General features: G+C 33.6%; 1 protein-coding gene across 5 annotated transcripts in view; it reads right to left on the minus strand.

Annotated features, from left to right (window-relative positions):
* Positions 1 to 6,927: 6,927 nt before the first annotated feature.
* The window catches only part of KRIT1 (KRIT1 ankyrin repeat containing), a 47,624-nt gene continuing 26,607 nt past the window's right edge, over positions 6,928 to 27,944 (minus strand). For 4 of the 5 annotated variants that reach the window (XM_037836646.1, XM_037836647.1, XM_037836645.1 and 1 more), the window contains 12 exons: positions 27,593 to 27,836; positions 27,280 to 27,395; positions 26,923 to 27,066; positions 22,817 to 22,973; positions 22,194 to 22,301; positions 18,206 to 18,362; positions 16,608 to 16,759; positions 13,518 to 13,684; positions 12,985 to 13,072; positions 12,284 to 12,490; positions 8,880 to 8,996; positions 6,928 to 7,426 (listed from right to left, as the gene is read on the minus strand). In XM_037836646.1, coding sequence (XP_037692574.1) covers positions 7,358 to 7,426; positions 8,880 to 8,996; positions 12,284 to 12,490; positions 12,985 to 13,072; positions 13,518 to 13,684; positions 16,608 to 16,759; positions 18,206 to 18,362; positions 22,194 to 22,301; positions 22,817 to 22,973; positions 26,923 to 27,066; positions 27,280 to 27,395; positions 27,593 to 27,836 — 1,726 coding nt within the window. In that variant the 3' untranslated portion in view covers positions 6,928 to 7,357. The remainder of the gene's footprint in view (positions 7,427 to 8,879; positions 8,997 to 12,283; positions 12,491 to 12,984; positions 13,073 to 13,517; positions 13,685 to 16,607; positions 16,760 to 18,205; positions 18,363 to 22,193; positions 22,302 to 22,816; positions 22,974 to 26,922; positions 27,067 to 27,279; positions 27,396 to 27,592; positions 27,837 to 27,944) is intronic. The other variant, XM_037836649.1, reaches the window with a different exon arrangement.

The following is a 27,944-nucleotide window of genomic DNA, read 5'->3' on the forward strand; positions in this document are numbered from 1 at the left end:
CTTTTCCCCCTCCTCCCCCTCATTTTTAACCTCCAGGTGTTTGTGAATTTTCTGAGTCTCTGATGATTATTGACTTCTAATTGTATTCCATTGTGGTCAGAGAATGTGCTTTGAATAATTTCAATTTTTTAAAATTTATTGAGGCTTGTTTTATGTCCTAGTATATGGTCTATTCTGGAGAAAGCTCCATGATCACTAGAGAAGAATGTGTATCCTGTTGATTTGGGATGTAATGTTCTATATATGTCTGTTTAATTTCTCTGTGTCTCTCTCTCCTTTCTTTGTTTCTCTGTCAATAGGGCTTCCTTTAGTGTGTGAAGTAGGGCAGGTCTTTTATTAGCAAAATCTCTCAGCATTTGTTTGTCTGTGAAGAATTTAAGCTCTCCCTCAAATTTGAAGGAGAGTTTTGCTGGATAAAGTATTCTTGGTTGGAAATTTTTCTCTCTCAGAATTTTCAATATGTCATGCCACTGCCTTCTCACCTCCATGGTGGCCACTGAGTAGTCACTACTTAGTCTTATGCTGTTTCCTTTGTATGTGGTGAATTGCTTTTCTCTTGCTGCTTTCAGAACTTGCTCCTTCTCTTCAGTATTTGACAGTCTGACCAGAATATGCCTTGGAGTGGGTTTATTTGGATTTATTCTATTTGGAGTTCGCTGGGCATTTATGCTTTGTGTATTTATATTATGTAGAAGGTTTGGGAAGTTTTCCCCTACAATTTCTTTGATAACTCTTTCTAGACCTCTATCCTTCTCTTCCCCTTCTGGGACACCAATAAGTCTTAAATTTGGACATTTTATTTTATCTATCATATCCCTGAGATCCATTTCAATTTTTTTTTTATTTTTTTCTCCATTCTTTCTTTTGTTCTTTCATTTTCCATTCTGTGGTCATCGAGGACACTGAGTCATTGTTCAACTTCCTCTAATCTTGTATTATGAGTATCCAGTGTCTTTTTAATTTGGCCAACATTTTCTTTTATTTCCATAAGATCTTCTATTTTTTAATTGACTCTTACAGTTTCTTCTTTATGCTCTTCTAGGGTCTTCTTTATATCCTTTATATCCTGTGCCATGCTCTTCTTCATGTCCTTTATATCCTGGCCATGCTCTCGTTTGACTTTAGTTCTTTGATTAATTGCCCCAAATACTGTGTCTCTTCTGATCTTTTGATTTGCTGTTTGGGTTTGGGTTCTCCATATTTCTGGTTTTATCATATGCTTTAAGATTTTCTGTTGTTTTTGGCCTCTTGGCATTTGCTTTACTTGATAGGGTTCTTTCAGGGTCTATAAAATACCAGTCTCTAATTTGTCAGATCTACAGCTTGGTGGTGTACACTTTCTCTAACTAACCAGCAGATGGTATCCACAAGTCACCTATTCCCCTCAAGTCAGTTCTCCCCAACTTTGTCTTTGTGGTGTGTAGGGGTCTGGTTCTTGTGGGGTCCAATTGGTGCACCAAGTTTGGGTTTGTTGTTGGTGCTGTCCGCCCTGAATGTGGGGCATGTGTCTGAGCAGTTAGGGGGGCAGGGCAGCTTTAATAATCAAACCTCCCAGGCGTTCCTGGAGATTTAAGGCTGTTGCAAGAGACTAAACCTTCATTTCAGTCTTGCCACAGATTGTCTCTGCTACTGACCCACAAGTCCTTGGTATTGGCATAGCGTACCTGGGATTTCCAGGTGGGTTCCTGTTCCCAGCTGTGCCCTTCTAGGGCCTTTGCTGAGGGAACGCTGTGCTACGTCACAAGTGTGCGGCATCCCTCAAGGGAAGCCCTAGGCTGCTGGGCCGTGCAGGGGCATTCCCAGCCTGCTGTAAAGATGGCTGAATGGGGCATGTTAATTTCCCACTCTTCGCATAGCTCTGCCTTTCCAGCTCCGGGACAGTTAGGTGTGGGTGAGCAAAAGGCTATTGTCTACGCCCAATATTGTGGCATGTGTGTGGTGTTGTCGGAAACACTTCCCGTCACACTGGGTCCTTTGGCATAGCTCTGGGCTGTGGCTCTGGTGCCGGGCAGGAGCGTTCACAGCCCGCCGGGAAGATGGCCGCAAGGGGCCTGGATTTTTTCCCATTTTTGCTCACCTCTGTCATCTTTGCTCCGAGACAACTAGCACTGGGTGCACGAAAGGCTATCTTCCATGCCAGATATTGAGGCGTTCGCACAGCCCTTTCCTGCCGTGCTTCACTGTGTGGTTCTTGCTGCTGTATCTGCAGCTGCTTTCGGTTTCTTTTTTAAAAAGAGGTAGTCTGCCTCCAAATGCCAACCCACGGTTTCCCCACACCACAGTGTGTCTGTCGGACATTCAGCAGGCTCACTCACTCATTTCAGAATGCAGACTCCTGGTTTCACCAAGTGCACAGTCCCTGAGGATTTAGGAGACCTTGTCCAGCTGGTGCATCGCTGGAACTGGTGTTCTGGGTCACTTTTTGGTCTCTAGTATTTTTCATGGAGGTGTTTTTTTGCCCTGTCTCTCCTAGCTGCCATCTTAGGTACTCCCAGCTCCTAAGACTTTTAAGGGATGGAAAAATTAAATATCTTATGTTTTTATTATAACAATACATCATGTTTCTGATTCACTTATACTTTGGAGCTAGGCTGCCTGGATATGAATCTCAGCTCTACCACTTATTTGCTGTGTTATCTTTGACAAGTTACTTAAACCCTCAGTTTTCTCATCTGTAAACTGGGAATAGTATCTGCTTCATAATGAGTGTTGTAAGGATTTAATGAATATATGTAAAAGTGGTTAAAACAATGCTAGACACAGAGTAAGCACCATTTCAAGTATTAGCTGTTATTAATATTTAACTAGTCTGGTAATAAATCCCTAATTTCCAGTCCATCCCAGGTACACGTCCAATGAATCCTGACCACCTTGTGTCTCCTTCTTTCAGACAAATTTAGCACAATGTATTGAAATTGGTATTCTCCCCTAGACACTAAGGTGTGTGAAAGATTTGCTTCAAGACTTATGTCTTTAAGAACCCCCAGGGTTTGCCCCATCTCCGCCTTAGGGCCTTTTCAGTTTGCTTACCCCTGTCTCTCCAAATAACAGATATTATGATCCTAGAGGTATTCTGACTTTGTTTTTGAACACAAACATTAAATGAGAATCATATCATAGATGGATTTTTGTTGGGAAAATATTTTCTTGCATGCACTCGAATCAATTTAATTTCTTAATCAGTTTCTACACAGTACATAAAAATATTGTAAATTCTCCATTTTTGTTTTACCAAAATTATTTTCATTGGAACTGTTTTTGAGTAGGTAAATCATTAAGAAAAGAATTGATTTGTCAATCAATTTTGTTGCACATGTCAAATTCTTCTAATTACAGTTTTTGTCCTTGAGTTTCTCAGGATCAAATTTGAATCTAAATTTTACTGATGCAATTTTTCTATTAAATTTGGTCAACAACTGCAGGCAGTTGTAGCTGTTATCAATTCTATTTTGTTAACAGCTTCCATTAAGTCTCATTGTTCTAGGGACAATTTGGGCAGTTTTTAATCTTAAAAATGCGGTTTTCAGTAAGGTTTATCTTCCTAGTAGATTTACTATGTGCAGTGATGGCTATTGTGGTTTTACTTCTACAATGGAAATTTATTCATTGTACTTTGAATAAAATATTTTTTTAATTCTTTTCTTAAACATGAGAAATTGTAATTTTCCTCATCAGTTCTCCAAGATTGATCTTGGAATCAAAACATCTCGCCTCATTTTCTTCTCCGCTTAACTGTCCTCACGTAGTTTCCCTTCGTAGCTCAGATGCCAGCTCAAGCATCAGCATCAATTTTTCATGGAAGCCTCCCCTGATCTCTTAAGATTAGATCAAGTTTCTCTCATTATACTTAGATATAGTACATTTTACTTTTCTTTCATCACACTTATTAGAGTTTATGTATTTTCATGAGTATTTACTGTCTCATTAAACTTTGGCTCCTGAAGGCAAGGACTTTGGCTTTCTGCATCCTGGTACATAAAAGGCTTTCACATTTATTGAAGGAATGAATGGGCAAATAGTATCTTATTGGTTTTTTATATTGATTACATACATAATGCCTCGCCAATACTAGGCACTGTATAAAAGCTCTGAATTTCTCCAGCATTGTTTATTTCTAGTTTGTTATGACCTGATAGATGATCAATTTTTTTCTCAATAACAATTTGAAAATTGACTTTTAATGCTACAAATTTTTAAACCTTTAATAGCTATGCTACTCTAGTAGTCTCCTCTTTCCTTTCTTACAGGGCTGCAATATTGTATAACTCCAAGAGACCACACTGTGTTCTAAGGATTATGAAGTTGTTAGATATTTTATTGCTGTATCCTCACTTTCCTCTGTGAAAGGAAAGGCATTCAGCAATCTCTCCTAGTTAAATGTGGTTTAACAGCAGTTATAAACCCTAACTGTACATCAAAAGCACATGGGGTCCTTAAGAAACAGAAATGTGTGGTGGACCTTACCCTAAGATTATTGGATCAGAAACTCGACGGGTTGAGACCAAGGAATCTTTATGTTTTAACCCCACCCCCACGCCTGCCAGGTGATTGCAGGGTTAGGAAATACCTAACTCTTAGCATAGGATGAGCGTACAAGTGGTTAGATATTAATCCAGATAGGCAGGTTAGCAACAGAGTATTAAGGGCCTTGTATTCAATAGTAAGGAATTGGGATTTAATTTTGTAGGGAGGAATCATGAAAGGTTTTCACAGAGTAATGAAATAGATAGATCTATAAGACAGGTTAACTGGGCAGCAATGTGGCAAATAGGCAGGCAGTGTGTAGATCCTGAGCCCTGGGAGTCCAGGGTAGGAAAGTACTTTAAGCCCAGGAACAGATGGAGAGGACTTGAATTCATTCAACGCAAACAGGGACAAAGGGAATGGGAAAACACTCAGGAGGTAATTGACAGGACTTGATCAATGGAATGTGTAGGGGGAGAAAAAGGAGATGCTAAAGACTATGCCAAATTCCTAGGCTAAGTAACGATATAATTTGAAGAAATCCTATACCTCAAAAATAAAAAGACGAACAACCCAATTTAAAAAATGGGCAAAAGACATGGACAGAACGTTTTCCAAAGAGGAAATACAAATGCCTAAAAAGCACATGAAAAGATGCTCATCTTCAGTAGCTACTAGGGAAATGCAAACCAAAACCACAATGAGATATAATTTCACACCCACTAGAATGGCAGCTATTAAACTAACAGAAAATTACAAGTGTTGGAGAAGATGTGGAAAAACAGGAACACTTATTCAGTGCTGGAGGGAATGTAAAAAGGTGGAAGACTGGTGGTTACTCAGGAAACTAAATATAGAGTGTCCTTAAGATCCAGTAATCCTGCTACTTGGTATATACTCAGAAAATCTGAAAATGGACATGAAAAGACACTTGCACACTGATGTTCATAGCTGCAGTATTCACAATTACTAAATGATGGAAACCACCCAACTGTCCATCAACTGATGAATGGATAAACAAAACGTGGTGTATAAGTACAATAGAGTATTATTCAACACTAAGAAGGAATGAAGTCCTGAAGCACGTGACAAAGTGGATGAACCTTGAGAACACTGTGAAATAAGTCAGACATAAAGGAAAAATATTGTATGATCTCACTAATATGAACTAATTATAAAATGTAAACTCATAGTCATAAAATCTAGAGTATATATTACCAAGAGATAGAATAAGGTTAGAGAATGGGGAGTGGTTCCTTAATATGTGCAGAATTTTTAACTAGGTGGAACATAAATGTTTGGAAGTAGATAGAGGTGACAGTGCACATCATTGTGAGTATAATTAACAGTGAATTGTATGTGAATGTGGTTGAAAGGGGTAGTTTAGAGTCATGTATGTCATCAGAAGGCAAGCTAGAGGTTAAAATATCGGAATGTATAACACAGTGGAATCTTGTAGTGGATGATGGCTATGATTAACACTACAAATATAAGTAAGTTCTTTCATGAACCCGAACAAATGTATGACACTTTTACAAGGAGTTGATTTAATAGAGTGGCATATGGGAAAAAATTGCAAATTGGTTAACAGTAATAACTTAATATTCTTTCATCACTAGTAACAAATGTACTACACCAATACCTGGTGGTCAAGAACAGGAGGAGGATAGGGGTATGGGATATTTTGGGTTTTCTCTTATATTTTTATTTTTATTTTTGGAGAAATGAAAACATTCTAAAATTGTGGTGTTGCATGCACAACCATGTGATGATATTGTGAGACACAGACTGTATTCTTTGGATGGACTGTACGGTGTGTGTATATATCTCAATAAAACTGCATTTAAAAATATGCAGAATGTGGAGAGTAGAGTATATAAAAATTATCTGAAATCTGTAGGATAATTTTAAACATGCCAATTATATCTTTGAAATTATGGAGAATATATTAGATGGGAAAGACTACAGTTAGTAAGTTCATTAAACAGATTAATCAGATTAAACCTTAACTATAATAACAGTACTCCCCTATGTGAAACAACCAGATCCCATCATCTAAAGGCAGTATGATGATCTATTAAGACAATTCATAAAAACACCAGCCCCTAACAAATGCAACTCCTAATATCCAGAGATCGTCATGTCATCTGTGGGTCTCTGTATTTGTGTGTTTGTGTACCAGTTTTGTGTAATTACGTGACTTTAATAATGTAAATTCCTTTTTGGGTCTGAAATTATTTCGTTATAAAAAAAATTAAGTTTCCCAGGTTCCACTACTTAAAGCCATTGACTGAACTTGTCTAGTGTGAGTCTCTGAAATCCTCATTTTCAATAGGCACCCAGGTAATTCTGATGCAGAAGTTTTAAGAACTATACATTGAGAAACAGTACCTAATAGCAGATATACATTCTAACAGATTTTCAAAAATATGTTAAAAAATGGTCACAGATTACAGAAAAATGTTTTCAAATAACAGTGTTATATATTTTAAATGTAGAAAATATTTTTTATTCAAATCATGTTGACTTTCAGTGTATTTTGAAATAACGCAAGTCATACCAAACCTGAACTTTAATTTCATCACATTCCGTTCCAAATTCTTTACCATTTACCAAAAATAACAGTTTATAAAGCTTACTATATTGTTTAATATTATACAGACTGTGTACATATTTTTGTGTTTCTCTCAAAAATTAGAATAGCTTATAAAGATATTATATAAAATGAATTGGTATATTACACACCAAACTTAAGTACAGATTCTGTACAATTATACATATATATATATTACAAGAGACTAAATGTCTTATTAAAGGTAATATTTTAAGAAATCTTTCATGGAAAAAATCTTCATCACAAAATGTGGTGGCTTAAGTATCAGCTGCATGCCTTTCATAAATTTCTTTCGGTGGGCATTAACTGTCCATTTAGCTTCATTAACAGTTTTACCACAAGACCAGCCTACAAAATAAAATATACGTCAACAATAAATATGAAACATTAAGAATATGTGGCAGTGGCTACAAGGGAAAGACTAAGCCTACTTAAAATTGTGCCTAGGAGTACCCCCCAGAAAGCCTCTTTGTTGCTCAGATGTGGCCCCCTCTCTCTCTAAGCCCACTCAGCAAGTGAACTCACTAACCTCCCCCCTACATGGGACATGACACCCAGGGGTGTAAATCCCCTTGGCAACACAGAAATGACTCCTAGGGTTGAGCCTGGACCCAGCACTGTGGGATTGAGAGGATCTTCTTGACCAAAAAGGGGAAGAGAGATGAAACAAAGTAAGGTTCCAGTGGCTGAGAGATTTCCAATGGAGTTGAGAGGTCACTCTGGAGGGTATTCTTATGTGCTATATACATATCACTTTTTAGTTTTTAGTGTGTTGGAATGGCTAGAGGCAAATACCTGAAGCTGCAACCAATGACCTTGATTCTTGAAGATGACTGTATAACTATGTAGTTTACACAGTGTGATTATGTGATTGTGAAAACCTGTGGCTCGCACCCCCTTTATCCAGTGTATGGACAGATGAGTGGAAAAATGGGGACAAAAATTAGATGACGAATAGGGTGGGATGGAGGGGATGGAAAGATTTAGGTGCTCTTTTTTGCTTTTGTTTTTATTTTGGAGTAAAGAAAAGGTTCAAAAATTGATTCTGGTGATGAACGTACAAATATATGATGGTGCTATGAATAACTGATTGTACACTGTGGATGATTGAAGGGTGTGTGAATAATCTCAATTAAACTGTATTTAAAAAAGTAAATGAATGATGGGGTGGGGGAGGAAGGGAATGGGATGTTTTGGATGTTCTTTTTTACTACAATTTTTATTTTATTTTTTAGAGTAATAAAAACGTTCAAAGTTTGATTGTGGTGATGACTGCACAACTGTATGACGATACTGTGAACAACTGACTGTACATTTTGAATGACAATTATATCTCAATTAAAAAAAATGTGTGGCAGTGGAAAGTTTCCAATCCATTTGCAAGGGAACTTTCAACCACTTAACAAAAAACAGAAGAGAGAGGGAGTATCTGTCTACTTGGGCTTTTGAAGGAATTTAAGCAGCAACCTGCTGGATGCAACTAGAGGCTGAGATAGGACACTGGTTAAAAAGGAGGGAAGGACTACCTTATACCTTGATAGAGAAGATAGGGAATACTGACCAGAATTGAAAGAAATGGCAGTAAAAACAATTATAATTCTTGTAAAACTGAAATTATTCAGATAACTTTCTAGCTTTGTTTGCTTAGGAAGGGCCTGCCTCTTTTCCTTGGTTTTAAAATATTTTAGTTTCATGTAATATTAGAGTTCTTCCTTGACATAAAATGGATTATGTCACTTTTAAAAAAAAAGAACTTTTCTAATACAGTAGTTCATTATCAGAAGTTCAAAAAAATTAATACCTGTTTTGTATGTACGATAAAGCTCATTTTATTTTCCATACTATGGATCTGAAAACACGTATCAGCATCTCCAAGTTGCCACATAAAACAACCATACTTAAGACTGATGAGTAAAGCCTGCAATATAATTAGAAACTGTTATATAGAAGTATATATTAAAAACACCACCTATCTTTTCTTACTATCTGTGCTTATCCAGTCAGATCTAAAATAATGATTTTGAGTGTTATAATTAGCCTACTGAGAGTAGGCTCTAACTTCTAACAGTCTGCAGCACAGAGTTGCATATATGTATTAGACTCAAGAGATTGCCTTGGGTAATAATATTCTTTGTACCAGACGGACAAAAAATTTTAAAGATGTTAATTTTATTGGTGACTCATGAAAATTAAATGTACTACAAGCTCTTTCTTTCTGCATATTAAAAACAATTGTTTTAAATTTATTCTGTACCTTTCCTTTGAAGATTTACATAGTACTTTTGGATGCAAAATTTACGTAATAAGGGAAATAACATGTTTCCTTAGGCACGTCCATCTAACTGAAAATAGTACAGTGATAATTTATTATAAAAATAAGCATAATTTAAAAATTAATAATATAGCCTTCATAAATTACACAGAATGACTTAAAAATGAATGTTAGCATAAACTATCCCTATAGTTTCCTAATACCATGTCATATTTAAGTAGGCATTTGATATATCTCTTTGATTATTTTTATTAATAATTCTCTCTCCTAGTAGTAATTTACATTTTCTCTCTTAGTAGTAATTTACATTTTCTTGCCCTAATACATGCATTCCCTGTAAACACATATACAAAGAAAGTGCTCATGCTGATCTTTAAAACACGTATGCTTAGAAACATTAGCTTTCCATAACTTACAGATATAATTGTAAAATATAAATTCATAAATAGGATAGGATATACTAAAATAGCTAGTTACCAAGGTAAAGAATAAAACATTGATTCAAGATATTGTAATATCTTAAACTGCCTATCTTTTGGTTGGGTCACTTGAAATTTCTTTAATCCAGAGCCAGAAAACAGACCATTAATATGGACTCAAAACAGTTTTAATTCATATACAGAAAATATAAATCTGGGATTCAGCAACTCCTCAGTTATAGAAGTCAGATTACCAACAAAGTAATGAAACTATATATTAAAAAATTTTTCTTTAAAAAAAAAAGTGCAGTGAATAAGGAAGTCTTGAAAAGCCCACAAGAATGACAGCAGCTGAATGGCATTAAAGAGTCAAAGACTGCATATGGCAGTTCTGAGTAATCAATATGCTCCAGAAAGAAAAAAGCAGCTCTCGTTAGGAAGTGAAACCTACAAAAGGCAAGGTACTCAGCACGAGACATCAAAAAGTACAAAAGAAATGGCAAGGATAGTTGCAGAAGAAAAGGAAAACCACAAAAGTTACAATTAGCACCCAAAAGACCAACAGACTGGAGAAATAGTGATGGTGATAAAGTAGCAATCGATCATGAAGAAGGGAGCTAGTGACAATTAGATAGCAGGTAAGATCATAGTTTTATGTGGTTGTTTAAGTAATCAGTTTTATTTGAGAAGGGTGTATCGTTACGATAAAGAGACATCAGCAAAGGATACTCTATTGCTTGGCATGGCAGTGGTACTGTTAAGGCTGAAGACTGTTCAGCTCTGAAGACTGCAATGTATTCACTAAAGTGGAATGTGTGCCACAACGCAGTACATTAATCTACTCAATAGTGTCCACATTTTATGAAAGTAGAATAGTCAAATCTCTGACGAGCATATGAAATTGGCTGAGCTTATTTTCTGATGATAAATTTCTTATTTCAAAGAGAAACATGATTTAGAAGATAGAAGTAACTGATGAAAAACAACCAATAAAACATATAGCTGTATTTTATGGCTTTTCCTGAGAAGTAATCTGAGGCTAATGTACCTCTTGATATGTTTGAAGATATTTTTGGAGGTGAAGGTATTTATTCTATTTCAGCAAAGTTTGTCAAATTCACCCCTAACAGATTCCGGTGAATTAAAGACAACTGAAGACAAGCTGATTGCCTTTGATTACTGGAAAAACAAAACCTCTTTACCTTTTGGTTCAATCATCTGTTTATATATGTAAGGAGATTATATATAGTGCTAGAAACTGAACATCTTTTCCTGAAAAAGCAGAACTGATAACAAGCTAATAAGCAGTGTATTTTGTGGAAGCAAAATAGTTTTAATAGAAAATGATAAGTGAATGACCCAAAAAGAAGCTGATATCAGAGACTTCAAGAAATCAAGTCTCAGTTCAATTACTGAAGTCAGTCCCTATTCAGCCCTCTGTGCTACATATTCTCTATCTCTATCCATATGTATTTCTAATATCATGGTAAGATAACTGTTGCCCATTAGAATGATCCTGAGTTATCACAAAATGACTAAACCATGATTGGTATACTTTAAGAAGTATGTGATTACATAATAAAAAAAAACTTATGAAAATAAATATTAGGTTTATGATGAAATTTCCTAGTCTAGATTATCTTTTAAAATTCATTCAGTTTAATTATTACCTTAAATAATTTGAGAAATGGTCTATTCTTGCCAAATCTGAATCAATAGATTAGATTATATTTTTATTAGTTTCCTATTATAAACCAGAAAGCTATTCATCAAAATTTGTTAAATAAAAAATTTTTTAAATTGTTATATATGCTAAAAATAGTTGAAAATAATCCCTTATTTTATATTATAGAGACTTTGATTAAAAAAGGAACACAATACAGTGACAAACCTCACACTGAAAAAGTCTGGTAAGTGTTCAAATGGGTACCACAATCCCCTCTGCACTTGAATTCTTGTGTTAGGTATTAGATTTTTCTTTTTTTAATATGTATTTTATTTGCTTAAACCTAATTTTTAAAGTAGGTAACATATTCACAGAAAATATTTTAAGTTGCAAAATGGTACATAATGAAAAGTCTCCCTCCTACTCCTGTTCCTAGTTACCTGGTATCCTTTCTTTATGGCAACTATCAGTCTCTGTTGTGTCCTTCCAGAAATTTTTTCATGCATACACAAGCAATATGTATTTATGCAAATATAGTCTGACCCTCCCCCCCATTTTTACACAACCAGCAGCACATTACCTACAGTTTGGCACCTTGCTTTTTCACTTACTATATCTTGGATATCATTTTATACACAAATATTCTTCATTCTTTTTTATGGCTGCAAAGTCTTCCAATGTAGAAATCTACTATAATTAATATATTAACCCCATACTGATAATCATTTAGTTTTTTTCCCCATACTCTTTTACAATGAACACTGATAAATATATGACAGTTTTAGATTTTTCACATAGGACGATACTGTTATTTTAGATATTAAATATGACAGCTGAAAACCTACTACCTTAGTTTCCATGTTGAGGAGATGAAGTCCTTTTATATTCACTCCTACATACACAGGGATGACTTTATGATTGCTGGGGCTTGCCTTTGTAAATATCTGTCCTGTGAAAAAAGCTGCTCCATATGTAGGAATTTCCCAACAATTTTGTAAGAACATGCGCTGAAGGTGATGCATTTCTTTACTGACACCCTCACTTGTACTAAGATTCTAAAGACAAATAAGGTAAAATAAGAGACATGAAAGAAAAATAGATCAACTAAACAATTTCTCAAAATCATGCCTGCCTCCTAAAGTAGAATAAAATTGCTTGATATTTCTCCATGAGTACTTTTTCTTTTCAGATCTTAATATTAAAAATAATAAAAAAAGAAATACTGAAGTCTAAAAATATTGCTCATCTTTTCTCTTAGGTTTTGAGTGGCTCATGGATAGGGACAGTGCATTATTTCACCTTTTTTTATTTCTAGCCCCTATATGGTATCTGGCATGTAGAAGATGCTCAGTATATATTGCCTGAAAAAGATACTACATTATTAAAACTAAATATATGTTACTTTTAGTTTCAGGCATGTGAACTGCAAGATCCATTTCTAATTTCAAGACTATAAATTTAATGTAAATATGTCTAAAACATATTAACAACACTAGCACAAATTCAACTAGAGGATAGAATGTCTTTTTATTTCCGTTAAACAGCTTACCTTGTATTCATGAAGTATTCGGTTTGTCCAGTGAGGTGCTTTACTTTTCAATTTGGTGATAGGCACAATGGATTTTAGATTTTCTTCACTGTAAGCACACATGTGAACATCCTTTAAATAAGCCATCTTTAGCAACTAAAGTACAATGAGCACTGTCACAAATGGCTTTAGGTCATGGGAATTTTAAACTGAAAAATACTATGTTGTTACAAGTGACAATTCTAACATTCATTATTTACTTAGAGAACTAGTTCTTCTTTCAGTAACCACAGAATATATCTGAAAATTGAAAACCATAATAAACAAATTTTAGATAAGCTAAAACCTCAGTGTTTTCTCTTAGAGACTGAACATGAATCTAACTTTTATGGTGGGATCTTAAGTACGTTTCCCTTACAGCATTTTTCTAGTACTTACTTAAGTCAGGTTTTAGTGAACTTATTTAAACATATAGTAAAGAAAAAGTAAAAATGTAAGAATTATATCAAACTATCTTTAGCATAACAAGAAGACACATTGTATTAAATACTTACTTTAGGAAACCTTGCTTGTGTTTCTTACTCTCATAATTTCCATAAACTATTTGCAAAAGCAGACTTGCCAATGTTATGAGTTTAGCATCAGGAGCTGTATAAAAGCCCTTCAACAAATTATATCTGGCTTCATCAAAGAGAATAAGAATAGCTAGTGGGTCTTCAATCTTAAAAGAAAAAGTATAATTTGGTTATTAGGCTGCAATTTCCTATTATAGTGATACAACTTATTGCTAATATGGCAAAGTAAATGAGCTGCTATTGCTTTAATAGCAGGAGTTGGCAAACTTTTCTGTAAAGGATTGAATAGCAGTATTTTAAGTTTTGTGAGTCATACAGTCTCTGCTGCAACGACTCAATCTGCCATTTAGTCAAAAGCAGCCATAGACAAGATGTAATCAAATGGGTGTGGTTGAGTTCCAATAAAACTTTATTTATGGATACTGAAATTTGAATTTCATATCATTTTCACATACAATATTATTTTGATCTCTTTCAACCATTAAAACATATAAAAACCATTCTTAGCTTGCAGGCTGTACAAATATAGACAGCAGGTCAGATTTGGAAACAGACCATAATTTGCTACTTCTCACCCCCATCAACAATCAACAATAATAATAAAAAAATTATTATCAGTTTTATGGATATAAATCATTTCTAGTACAATTTTACCTAAATTCTTTATATTCATGAAACATCTGTCTAAAGCCTATGCTCCATACAGCACAGTAATAAACTTCAAAAGAAAAGGGTGTGTGTCAATTCCCAGAAGGGTACATACAGTTTTACAAAAGCTTCTTTTTAAAACAAATATTTTTTATTTCATTTGACTAAAAACACTTTGCATTTTAAAACAGCATTAGAGGAGAGCACAGATTTTTGGTTTTTGTTTTTAAAACTATAAAGTTTCACTTTATCCAATAAGATTAACAAAGACTGAGAAATGTAAGCCTATACAATGTACTTGGACAACTGCCAAATTACAAAGTTTCTTAATGAATATTTATTTAAAGCATTTCTACATATAACTCACAATTCCAGTTCCTTATGAAAACATGATTTTTGTCATACTAGCTAAAATAGTTTTATTTTTTTAACTTATACCACCCTATTCAATATAAAATAACTAGAACAGAACTTCATTTAAAAAATGATGGAGGGACTGTTCTAGATAAGAGATTAAAGAGAAAAAAATATATAATGCATGAACCTTGACTAGATTCTTCAGGGTGGGAGCTGTAAGACTTTTTGGAACAAGTGGGTAAAAATTGAATTTGGATCAGATACTACATATTTTGAATGGAAATATTAATTTTATTAAAATGGTATTGTGGATATGTTTGTTATCTTAAGAGATGCATGCTGAAATACGTAGGGATGAAGTGCCATGTCTGCAACTTACTTTTAAATGGTTTATAAACAAAAAAAGAAAAGATGAAGCAAATGTAGCAAAATGTTAGCAAATGATGAATCTAATGAATGGTGTACAGTGTGAGTTGTAGTACTCTTTCAACTTTCCTGTGGGCTTCAAATTTTTCAAAGTGAAATGCTGGGGGAAAAAGACTGAATGAAAATATACTTTGCTAATATAAACTGACAGTGAATTTTAAGAGTTTGGGTAGGTATTAACAGTCATAATTCCTAATAAATAGTATGTTCTATGATTATCAGTCAACAATTGTTCTTTTCTAATGAAATTCAGGCTGTTTTCAAACTAAAAGTCCTCACTACTAACCAATGCAATTCTTCTGTCTTTCACATGGTACAAATAAGAATTTCTTAATTAGATGAGTGAAAGAACACATTTTACCAGATGATTACATTCTGATCTACCCCAACAGAAACTTACGAAGCCTTGCTTTCTGATTTATTTGGAAGCACTTTTTATTATTTACGATAAATTAGGCAATTTATTTATTGTCTGAGCATTATCCCTATTGATTCTTTTACCAGCCAATTTTTAAAATATTACTTGGGTACAGAAGGAAGATGGACTAAGTATACCTAGATTATTTGCAGATTTCATGTATCTCAATAAATTTTATTATTAATAATTAAGACCTTAGTTTTTGGTAAATTTCATATAAATCTCTAACTTGCAGTGTATTTAGCTACAACAATCAAATCTTTCTTCTTTTTGAAGAGGGACAATATAAGTAGTAAGGTAAAAAATGCTTTAAAAAGTTTCGACACAGCCAGTGAAATTTTCAGGTGCTGAAATTTGCTTAACTTTGGTTAATACTTCTTTCAACAAAGAATCCGAAAATGCACTGTATTTTCTTGCTTCCCCATAGTTATAAGAACTTTTAATTATATTTTCAATTTTCACAGCTTCCACTGTATTTAGATACTCATACGTAGATTAACGTGTTGTAATCTTTTCCTTTGGCTTCACTTTTGTCCATTCATACTACATATGGCACTATCTCACTTCTCTTCTAAAATTTACAGTAATTCAAACCCAAACATACTTGCCTGCCAATCAGATCTTTTTATCAAATGTAAATTTTAACCTCATTTTTTTTACTATCTTTATAGCTTCCTGAGTATAGAAGAGCTACGTGGTGTCTGTTGAGAGTAACTTTTATCTTTCTTTATGCCCTCTTTGCAAATAAAATCTCCACTTAGAATGTTTTTCATGTTCTTCCACAACAGTGTCTCTTTCCTCTTCAAAATTTACATATCTGATTACCCCTTTATGTAGTGTACCGACGAAGCTAAATAATGTTTCAATGACACACATACAAATGCACTGGTGTTTTTTTCTGTATAATTTGTCTTCCCATCTGGGAATTTTCTTTAGGATAGCTTCATTTATTTTTCTTTAGGATAGCATCATTATTTCTTTTGGATTCTTAAGAAACTAGGGGCAGTAATGAAAAGACCAATCGAAGGTTTTGGAAACAGATCTACTCAAACTCTATCACTTACCACAGGATGTGAGAATTGAACAAGAAAACAAAAGTAAAGTCTTTGGTATAGAGGAGCATAATAAATGTTAATTTCCTTTCTGCCTCTAGTGCCTACAATTGAAACTCAACAGATTCTGTACATACAAATGACTGTATACAAGATTTCCAAGCAAACCTTCTTTTCAACTTCCAAAGGAAGTCTAACATCTCTTCTGAGGAAAAGCTGTGGTGTTTCCCTTTGGGGATCCAAATTAGTCAATTCAGCAAGTATTTCTGGCCAGTCACGAACATGTTGCAAGGGTTTGTGATAAGGCTTGAGTTGAAGGCCTGAAAAACATCTTTCCTTTTATAAATGATAATGTAAAAGTAAATCAATTATATCAATGAATAAAAAACTTGTATCTGCATTTAAGCACAGAATCCACACAAATTAAGGGTCTAAATTTATATCAATATTGATTTTAATATTACCAAATTTGAGGTTAATTCCTGTTGTTTTCAACAATTTAACAATATGTAATTCTTAAAATAAATAAAATTTATCAAAAGTACCTAAAATCCTTACATCCATTATAGCATATTTAATTATGATACAATTAGAAGAATCTGGTGCTAAAAAGAACACAAACTACTGGATAACCAATCATAACCACCTCTATTAAAGCCTTTATGTATTAGCAATACTTCATCTTGCAAGACAAATCTATAGCTATAGTAGGTTGGTTTAAAATAATAATTTAAAAAAACTAATATAAAGAAAAAGAACATGTGAATTATTTTGAGGTGGGGTCAGCACCGAAATAAAGACAAGTTGAATAAGCAACACATTCAATGGCATTCAAATCAAATGCCATTGGCCAGAGAAGAAAGGTTTTGGTTCTTACTACTTTAAAAATGCTTTAGGCACACTTTGTTATATACAAACTTATCAATGTTTAATTTATATGAAAGAAAAAAATGAATGGGCTGTGTCCACTGTCTCCCGGTTTAGCTATATGACCCTCCTTAACTTAGGAGCTTATTCAGTAAACCAAAAGAGAATAAAGAACAGTAAATATCCAGGTGGTTGTGCTGCAGTCTCAGTAAACAGATATTATAACAAGGCTAGCTTCTCACTGGGAACAGAGGAAAATTTCTGCTTTAGGCAGTACAATACACTAAACACTAAAGGATATCCCTCCAACACTGCTCATATTTTTATTATTCAAACAGCTTCCTCCAAACTTTAAGGAAAAGAAAAACAAAACAACAAGATAATAATCAGTATAAAAGAAAACTTCAAACATGAGCTACTTTTTAAAAAACACAATCACAGTTGAAAGCTATTTTAAAATTGGCCATTGTATCATAAATTAACTAAAAATTACTTTTTAATATTAAGCAACATCTCACTCATCTCACTGCTGGGTCTCCTTTAAAATTTCAATTTCATGAAAAAAGAATTCTTCCCATCAATTTTCCTAAACCAAGGTTGTGACACAAGATTCTCTTTAGAACAATTAGCCAATAATATAAGGCAATACTTACATATTTAGCAGCAAAAAATATTTTCAAATTAAATGTTCTCTGGGACCCCAATTTATAAAACATATACCAGTGAAAGTTTTAATGAAGCTGAGTGAGAAGAGCCCAGAGGCTTGTTTCAGCAATTTGGAAAAGGAAAGCTGAATTAAATTATTTCAAAGTTTAAAGGCATATGTTATATTAAGTTTATTATACCACTTCCAAAAAAGGTCTAATGAAGTTTACATGACAGAATAAAAACTTTCTTACTGAGGTTTTCTGAACATATCCAAATAGTGAAATATTGCTGTGTTTCTTGAGAAAGACGCATTCCTTCCATAATCTGCTGCACTGTGGTATTATTTCCATGTTTCAGTTCAACAGAACGGTATGATCCATCCATTCTGTATATTCGAACTTTTTCATACTAGACAAAGTAATAAAACATTATGCAACTTGCTTAGCAATTATATATCCCAATTCAACAAGATACTTTATTTTCAATTTCATATGCCTTATTATAGATTTCTAATGCAAAAAATAGAAAAACTGCTTCAAGTGAGAATCTATTGGAAATAATTTTAAAGAACATTTTACTCCCATTATTTTGATTTTCTAACATACGTTCCTTTGGATGTTCCATGGTCAAATAAGTTTGGGAAATTAAGGTAAATGGCCTTAAAAATTTATTAAGCTCAAACTCTGATGAGAGGTTGTTTTCAGTGTACACTGAGCCTTTAATATATATGTAAATCTGCATATGGGGGATATATATTTGGTTGCTGAATCCTGACTCAAGTAATTCAAGAGTCCAGTGGGCCAATAATCATACTGTAGAAAATATGTACAAAAAAATAATTTGTCCTAAGGGGATTTTGTGATTGAAGGTATCACAGTTTAAAGTTATGGAACATGGCCTTTGGGTCACATTTTTTTCTAAAGTTCAGAAAATCAAGAGTAGTGTTATTTTCAATGTTTTTATTATGGGAAGCAACTGATGCTCCCCAACAACTTCCAGGCCAGTCTATTTTGGATAAAAGTACCTGGTTCATGCTGTCTAGTCTACTCAGAATATAAAAATTATTCCATGAATAAAAGTTATTATAACTATACAGTTAGAAAATATATTGCAATGAATTATAAAATCAGGGTGCCAATTCCACTTATCTCCTTCCCTGTGCTCATGGAATAGTGTGTGTGTGAATAATTTTACTTAAAGGCAGAGATCATATGTTTATACTGTATCACTTTTAAATTTCGTAGTGTTAATTCCACAGAAATACTCAATAAATACTTAATGGCTAGTTAATGGTAATGCCTGAATGCACAGATTTATTGATTACATCTCCTAGTATAAAACTTTTATTACCAACTTCTCTAAGAAGAATCTTTATATCAGAATTGCAGGTTTTCAAACAGTTTTTTTAAAATGATACATAGCTGCACTTATTTAAATAATTTTATTAGAGAAGTTGTAGTTTTACAGAAAAAAATCATGCAGAAAATACAAAGTTACCATATAACACCCCCATTAACACTTTGCATTAGTGTGGTACCTTTGTTACAACTGATGAAATAATTTTATTATAATTGAACTACTAACTATAGTCCATAGTTTACATTAGAGCTCAATGTTGGTGTTGTACAATCCTGTGTTTTTGTTTTTTTTTTAAGTTTTATTCTAGCAACATACATATGACCTAAAATACCCTCTTTGAACCACATTCAAATATATAATGCAGTGGTGTTAAATACATACCCCATGTTGTCCCAACACCACCACCGCCCCGTACCAAAACATTTCCATCAAATCCAGGGACTCTATGAATTTTCTTATTCTAATTATTTCCTATCAGTGAAATCATACAATATTTGTCCTTCTCTCTTTGGCTTATTTCACTCAATACGGACTTCAAGATTTATCCATTACTTTTCAAGGCTGAATAATATTCCATGGTATGTACATACCACATTGCGTTTATCCATTCTTCTGTTCGCTGACACCTGGGATGCTCAATCTTTTAGCTACTGTGATAATGCCACTATGAACACTGATGTGTAAATATCTGTTTGATTCCTTGCTTTCAATTCTTCTGGGTATATACCTGGAAGTGGGATTGCCAGGTCATACAGAAATACTATACTTAACTTTTGGAGGAACTACCACACTTGTTTTCCACAGTGGCTGTGGAACAATGAACAAAGTTCTTATTTCTTCATTTCTCCAATTTTTGTTATTTTCCATTTTTTTAACAGTAACAATTCCAGTGAGTGTGAAGTGGTATCTGGAGTTTTTGATTTGCATTTCCCTAATGGCTAATAACATTGAGCATCTTTTCATGTGCTTTTTGCCCATTTGTGTATCTTCTTTGGAGAAATATCTGAGTCTTTTGCCTCTTTTTTTTAATCAAGTTGTTTGTCTTTTTGTGATCAGTTATAGGATTTATGTATTCTGCATACATAGCCCTTATCAGATAAGTGATTTTCAAATATTTTCTCCCATTCTGTAGGTTTCTTTTACTTGCATGATGAAGTCCTTTGATGCACAAAAGTTTTTAATTTTGATGAAGCCCAAATATCTTTTTGTTGTTGTTGTTGCTTGTGCTTTTGGTGTAAGTCTAAGAAACCACTGCTTAACACAATGTCCTAAAGATGCTTCCCTACAATTTCTTCTAGGGGTTTTATAGTTCTGGCTATTATATTTAGGTCTTTGATATATTAGAGTTGATTTTGGTATATGGTATGAAGCAGGAGTCTACTGTCATTCTTTTGCAAATGGTGATCCAATTGAGTAGACTTGGTACCCTTGTCAAAGTTCAACTGGCCGCAGATGTGAGGGTCTATTTATGAATTCTCAATTCAATTACATTGGTCTACATCTGTCCTGTGCTGGTACCATGCTGTATGGATTACTGTAGCTTTGTAATAAGTTTTACAATTGAGAAGTGTGAGTACTCAACTTCATTCTTCTTTTTCAAGATGGTTTTGGTTATTCAGGGCTCCTTACCCTTCCAAATAAATTAGATAATTGGCTTTTCCATTTCTGCAAAGGCTATTGGAATTTTGAGGTTGTGTTCAATCTGTAAACTGCTTTTGGGAGAATTCACATCTTAACAATAGTTAGTGTTTCAATCCATGAATATGGGATGTCCTTCCATTTATTTAGGTCTTCTTTGATTTCTTTAGCAATGTTTCTGGTTCCTACCTGATGGATTCCTGCATATGGGCACCTTAGTATGCGCCTAGGGGTTACTGTGCTCTCATTGAACAGGTCCAGGTATGCATAGTGAGAGTGTAGTCTGGTGCCACACTATGCCAGAAAGGGAATGGGGGAGGGACCAGTAATGGCATCATAATCTACTGCTTTTAAAGCTGCATTTTCTTGATTCGGTACTCACCTAGTTACTGCAACTCTTCAACTGTTTTCTTGAGTTTTGATGAAGGTAGCTCTGCCAGTTCATGCTAGTTGTTCTAAGATTCTGTGGGGGAGTGATGCCCTGGAACACCTTATGCTGCCGTCTTGATCCTCAAACTTCTCAAACAGTTTTTAAGTTGATAACTTTATCATCACTATAACTTTAACCGTATTTAGTTGCTAAGGTGATAATTTTATCATCACTATAACTTTTAGCCATATTTAATTTCTCCTAATTTTTAATCCTTCTCTACATTAATGTCACTGCAATTATAAATTAAATCAAACTTCTCTCTTATTAATAAAATACTCTTTCAAGAGGTATATGTGCCCCACATTAGATTTATGAGTCTATCTTGGAGTAATTAGATGGAAAGGCCAGGATGAGTTAGTAGAATAAAAGAGCTAGGAAATCACTTATTTCAACCCTTTTACTTCCTTTGGGATTAATCCTTTAGCTAAGTAATTTGCTGAGACTAAATTAATGAAGTTTTAAATGTGCAATGCTATTGTTTAAAATGTTGCTCAGAAGGCTTAAGCAGGGGCATATGCTACAGTGAATGTGTTAGAATGATTTGTAATTACCACATCAACTATAGAGATTATACTGGAAATTAGATTAGTTTTAAGTGTTCTAAAAGTTTTACTTTGTTAAGCAAAAATAAATGTCTGAATGTTAGGGATGATAACAAATTTGTTACCTGTGAAAAACAATGAGGTTTTATAAAAGCTGTAAAGAAGCCATCTTTCCATCCATCCTTCCACTCTTGCCACAGAACATCAAATTACTTATCAATTTAAATACTATATTTGGCTCTAACTATTTATGAAGATAATTCTTACTGGTTTATTAATGGCTTCCTTCAACAATTTTGCAGTTTCTTCCCAATTGTTTTGCTTGTTTTCTTCACAGATATTTAATGGGGATCTTCCTTGTTGGTCTGTAATGTGCTAGATATTGGGGGAGAAAACACAGAGAGAGGCATGGCAAATCTATGGTATTCTAAAAGAAAATGTCATTCATTTAACCAGAGTTTCATAAAAACCAGACCTGTCAAGCATTAAGTAAATATTAACCATACTTAGTACATACTAACTTAAAATAAATATGAATTGTCAAGGATAAAAAATTCAAAGCACTAGTCAATGTGATTATGGTTTTTAAAAGTTCTAATTACAAATACAACAAAAGTTTTTTTCCCCCATTACTTTTCCCTTTATAAAACACTGGTTACTAAACATTTTAGAAACTGGGTAGAAAATTTTTTTTCCCATTTAACGAGATTTTTGGGGAAATATAAAATGTAAAAAGTGCTAGTTAAATTTTATGTACAAAAGCAGAACTTATACATAAATATTAGTTATTCTTTATTGTAGGTGAAATTTTTTTTTATTTTCCAGCTGACCTTTCAAGAATACACTGAACTTTTGGAACAGTTTTTTTTAAAACCTGGAAAACAACTTACTCTGTCAACTTCTGGGTGGTTTAGAAGAATGTGTACTATTTCAGCATGTCCTCCTCCAGCAGCAAAATGAAGAGGAGAACTAAGCTGTCCATTTAAAAGGTTTGGATTGCATTTTCCCTTCTCTAACAATATACGAGTGGCCTCAACTTTTCCATACCTATAAAAAAAATAAAATTTACCTTTAAAAGTCATCTAAAATGTTTTAAAAATCAGATTTTTAGGTGATAGCCCAAAGATTTCTAAGATTTTCTAGGACAGAGAACAAGGGATCATGACATTGGTGAAATGTTTGCAGTGTCCAGGGATTTCTTATGAATAATTCTGGTTCAGATCCACTATTTGTATTTCTCATCGACTAGAAGAGAACCTCAAATACAAGCTAGAGCATATGATAGAGAAACACTCCACGCAAAGTAAAGTACAATAATTAAAATAAGGAAGACATAGTCTTTAGTCAAAAACAGGATAAAACCAGAAAATAACTCATAAACAAACTTATTAAAAATGTTTTTTGCTTAGGCTTGACCGTGATTTACAGAAGCAGCCCAAAGACATAACTTTATATAAAGTTGATGTATTAGGCAATATGGGTGACATACAGATATGTAACATATAGGATACTAGATAGAAGCTTACAATCTAATCAGAGAGGCAAAACAGAAACGTGATAAGTTAAATAATGCTATAAAATTTAGATAACAGTTTACGATAATCAATTTAAGGCACTATGCAATTGTCAAATCAAAACAGTATATAAGTAATGCTAAAAAGTCCGAAAAGAGAGGTATGACTCAGTTTAAGGTCCTGAAAAGTGTTTTGATGGAAGAATTTGAGCTGGGTTTTAAACAGGAAGGAATGCAGAGATATCAAAGAGAGGTAAAATATTCTAGGTAGGGGAAAAAGGAGTATGCAAAAGCAAGAACCTGGAAGAGTAGAAAGCACATGTCAGGCACAGTTAGAGTCACAGACATAGTGTAAGGCAGAAATCTGAAATAATGATGGAAAAGTAATCTGTTGTTTGGAAATAAGTAGATAGGAGGGAGGAAGGTAAAGGGAAATTTGGTTTTAGATATGGTGAAATTGAGGAAAAATAAAATATTTTTAGAAATAATCTAATTTCAAGGCCATGATTTGCCCTCAACTTTCTTTTCTTCCCTTAACATACCCTATAGTTTTTCTAGACCTTGCCATTTGTGGCCTATTCCTTATTCATGACTTTTTGCTCATGTACTTTGCTATTCTTAAGGTGTCCTTTTCCCCTCCTTATTTTTTGCAGGTTAAATTCTATTATTTCTCTCAAACAGTTGAAAATCTACGTATTCTATACCCCCAGTGTATTTTAGCATTCTATTTTTACTTTTTTTATGGAAATTATCTCACTTTATCTAATTTCACCATTGTTCATAAATACCTGTTATCTATCAGCCTGGAAATTCCTTGAGCGTAAGAATGATGTCTATGCATTCTCCAAAGTGCCTATCACAAAAAAAAGGTTTACTGAATGACTAAACTGTCCAGTAGGAAAATGAAAAGCAGGTACTCAGGAAGGCAGCAAACACTTGGAACATATATCTAAAAATACCCAAATTCATTTGACTAGGCAGAAAACCAATTTAAATAGTTGTAAAATGGTGATTCCAGAAAGTAAAGAACAGTTTTTAGGTACTGGTCCCCAACACAAGAATTTTAAAAGCTTGGAACAACTCGAAGAATAATATAATAAAGTACTCCTCGAAGTGTGGTCTGGGGACCCATAGGTATCCCTGAAACCTTTTTAGGAGGTTTTCCAGGTCAAACATACTTTCAAAATAATAATAATATATTTGCCCTTTTCACTTTCGATTGTCGATTGTACAATGGAGTTTTCTAGAAGTTACGTGACATGGAATATCGGCACAGACTGAAGGCCCAAGCAGGTGTGAGAATCCAACTGTCTCCTATTAAGCGAGACAGTAAATACTATCTGCAAAAATATAAAACAATGCCACTTTTCTCACCAACATTTTTATTTTGGAAAAAAGGGTCATTTCTTATAAAATTAGGTTATGTTAACATATAATAGGTTTGTTGTTATTTTAAAATAAATATTTAAAAATATTTCTCAATTTTAATTTCTTAAAATATAAGTAGTATTAGATATAATCCACATTAACAAACGCTCTTTGGAAACTTGTAATTTTTAAGAGCAAAAACAGGTCCTCAGGCCAAAACATTTGAGAACCACTGATCTAATAAAATCCTCATTTTAGACATGAGGAAAAATTCCAAGAGTTTTGTGAAACATCTTGTCTTCACTTATAAGGATAGGACCCAAATCTCAGTTTTCTAATACAGTCTGGTGCCCTACTTCCTCCAGTCCTTGTACAGATTAGTAAGAGTACATTTCCAAGACAAAGTAATATAAGTTCTTTACTAAACAGCTGAAGCATGCTTAATGAAAATTCACATCACTCAAAAGCTTTATCTTATTAAAATCATTACTGTAAGATGATCCACACTACTTCTGGTATAATAAACTTGATTATTAATTCCAATTGGCAGAAAATTAATTTTATCAAAGGGTAAAACTGTTTCCTTTGTGTATTAAATAGCAGTAATATTTTGCACTTTTTTTTAAACTACTACAGATCAATGGATTTTAGATTTAGTCATTAAAATCTTTAAATCTTTATAATAGTTTAATAATAATAGCCAACATTTATTGAGTGCTTAATATGGGCCAGATACCTTCAACATACTTTGTCTTTTCTCTTTTATTCTTAAAGGAAGTATTATTATTATTATTCCTAAGGAGTCCATCTTGTAGATAAGGAAACTGATCCTTAAAGACATTACTTAACTTGCCAAGGTCACACTTTAAGAAATTAACAGTTGGATCAGAAACCTAGGTACATTCCAAGGCCCAGTAAATACTATATCCAAAATATAATAATTCTTTTATTAGAAAAGAAAATGATTCCCTCCTACAAAAATGGGCAATAATACAGACAAATATAAATTTGGGATTCCTAAACTAAAATTCATTGCCTTTGCCTTTCTTAGTTCCACAGTGTACTTTCTTGGGATTTAAATTATATCCTCTATCCCTTTCTGTTTAGCTCCAGGTAAAGCATGTGACTGATGTCTTTTAACACTGAAGAAACAAATATTAATTCAGTTAAAAAAGATTCAGGGTAACATACCAAATCCGAATACAAAATTCCCCATAATGAGAAACAAGAGTATGTTTACAGAATAAAGGAGCATATTTTCAAGGAAGCAGGAAAAAAGGGGAGTAAAGATGAATAGCAAAAACAACTGTATTTAGCTACTTGATCATAAATATTAGAATCAAAGAAATCAAAAGAATTTTGAGCTAGAAAGAACCCTAGAAATGGTCTAATTGGTACAATTTACATATAGATAAATAAACTGAGATACAATGAGGTGAAGGACAGTATGGACACTTTGGATTAAAAAATTTGTCAAAAGCAATTTTCTGATAAGAAATAATGGTAAAAATCTCATTATATCCTTTTTAGAGTATAAGCTAGAGCAAACTACCTTTCTGAATACTAATTTAAGAACTCAGTCCAGTTGAGGCGAAGAGTTATTATCATGTTGAGATGAGTAGGAGAGAAACAGATACAGTGGGAAAATAGTGGAAAGAGCTAATCCTATTCCTCCCCCAACTCTCACTTCCACACAACAAATGTATGGCTGTGATCCCAATGATGGCTTCTGGAGGTTTCACAGCTTACCAAAGAACTAAAAGGATAGTTTTCTGAAATGATGCAAAGTCAAATCATAAGTAGTTAACGTGGCACATGTAAATTTTATAGTAAGGATAACAAAACAGAACATAACCCCAGTGTAAAATAATAGAAACTACAGTTAGTAAGAGTGGTTAGCCACACTACTGTATAACCTGGCAATGCTTAAGAACACTGAGGATACTTTTCTCATGCGGGAAATTCTGCACAGTGGCACATACCAATAATCAAAGTTCTACAGAGAAAGTTCGTAAGGCAAACATGACAGAGAATGAAAGAGAACTTTTGAAAAGGAGCACTAATATTTATCACTAAGAATTCACAATTTCTAAAAAGAATAAGTAATCCGTTTACCAGCATGCATAATGAATGGGTGCCCAGTGGTCACTATCTAACTGATTGACTGAAAATCTTTCATTGAGAAGACGGCTTAGTAATTCAGAATCTCCTTCACAGGCACTTCGATGAAGAGGGAAATCATCTACCCACTGTCGTTCCCTAGTTATCGAGAACAAATAAAAAAATACAAATAGGAGAATTGAAATACAACTTGTTTCAAAACAACCGACATATCTAAGAAAGTTATGTATCACTGAGCAATTAAAGACTAAATAGTGATTTCATTATGTACTAATTGAATGTAATTAAAAAAAATTAAACATCAGAATCTAAGTTTTCAAAGAACAACATGGAGTAAAACCAAAATAGTACTTGTCTTCTGTGACACTGCTCATGCTTCTCTGCCATTTTTCCTGTTTGGGAATTTGAATTTTTGAGTAGTCTGGAGCTCCTAGACCAAAGTATGGATTTATTACCACTTTATCTACCTAGAAAGGGAAAATAAAACAAAACAAAAACCTTTAGGCGCTTTGGATACTTGACTTTAATATATATGAATAAAGCTTAAGTGGGATGTCATCTTAATGTTTACAATTTGTAATAAATGTACTTATCTCAGAAAAAAAAAAGTAATTTGGAGATTAAATGTCTTTTGAAATCTGAGCCAAAGTTCATTAATTCTTACCCGGTTTGTATACTGAAGATCTGATCCAAATAAAGGGTTGTAAATACAAGTATCTGCTTTCTCTAGGGCTAACATTTTACTCTTTATTTCTAGTGCACTATAGCCCATATGTAGTGAGTTTTCGGTCTGACCTGATTCAGCAGCATAAGCAGGGTTTATTACGTTAGTTTTTATCCGCTCAAGAGGAGAAGGTCGGAATAAAGCTGGAATAAAATGAGACTGTGCATGACCTTCATCTAGCCACCTGAAAAAGAGGAAGTGGAGGTCATGGAAGTATTTGTTAAAAAATAAAGATAAACAAGGTAGAGTACTATTCAACTGTTATATGACATATTTCTAACAGTACATTCAG

Source organism: Choloepus didactylus, chromosome 5 (genome assembly GCF_015220235.1).
Source record: "Choloepus didactylus isolate mChoDid1 chromosome 5, mChoDid1.pri, whole genome shotgun sequence".
Lineage (NCBI taxonomy): Eukaryota > Metazoa > Chordata > Mammalia > Pilosa > Megalonychidae > Choloepus > Choloepus didactylus.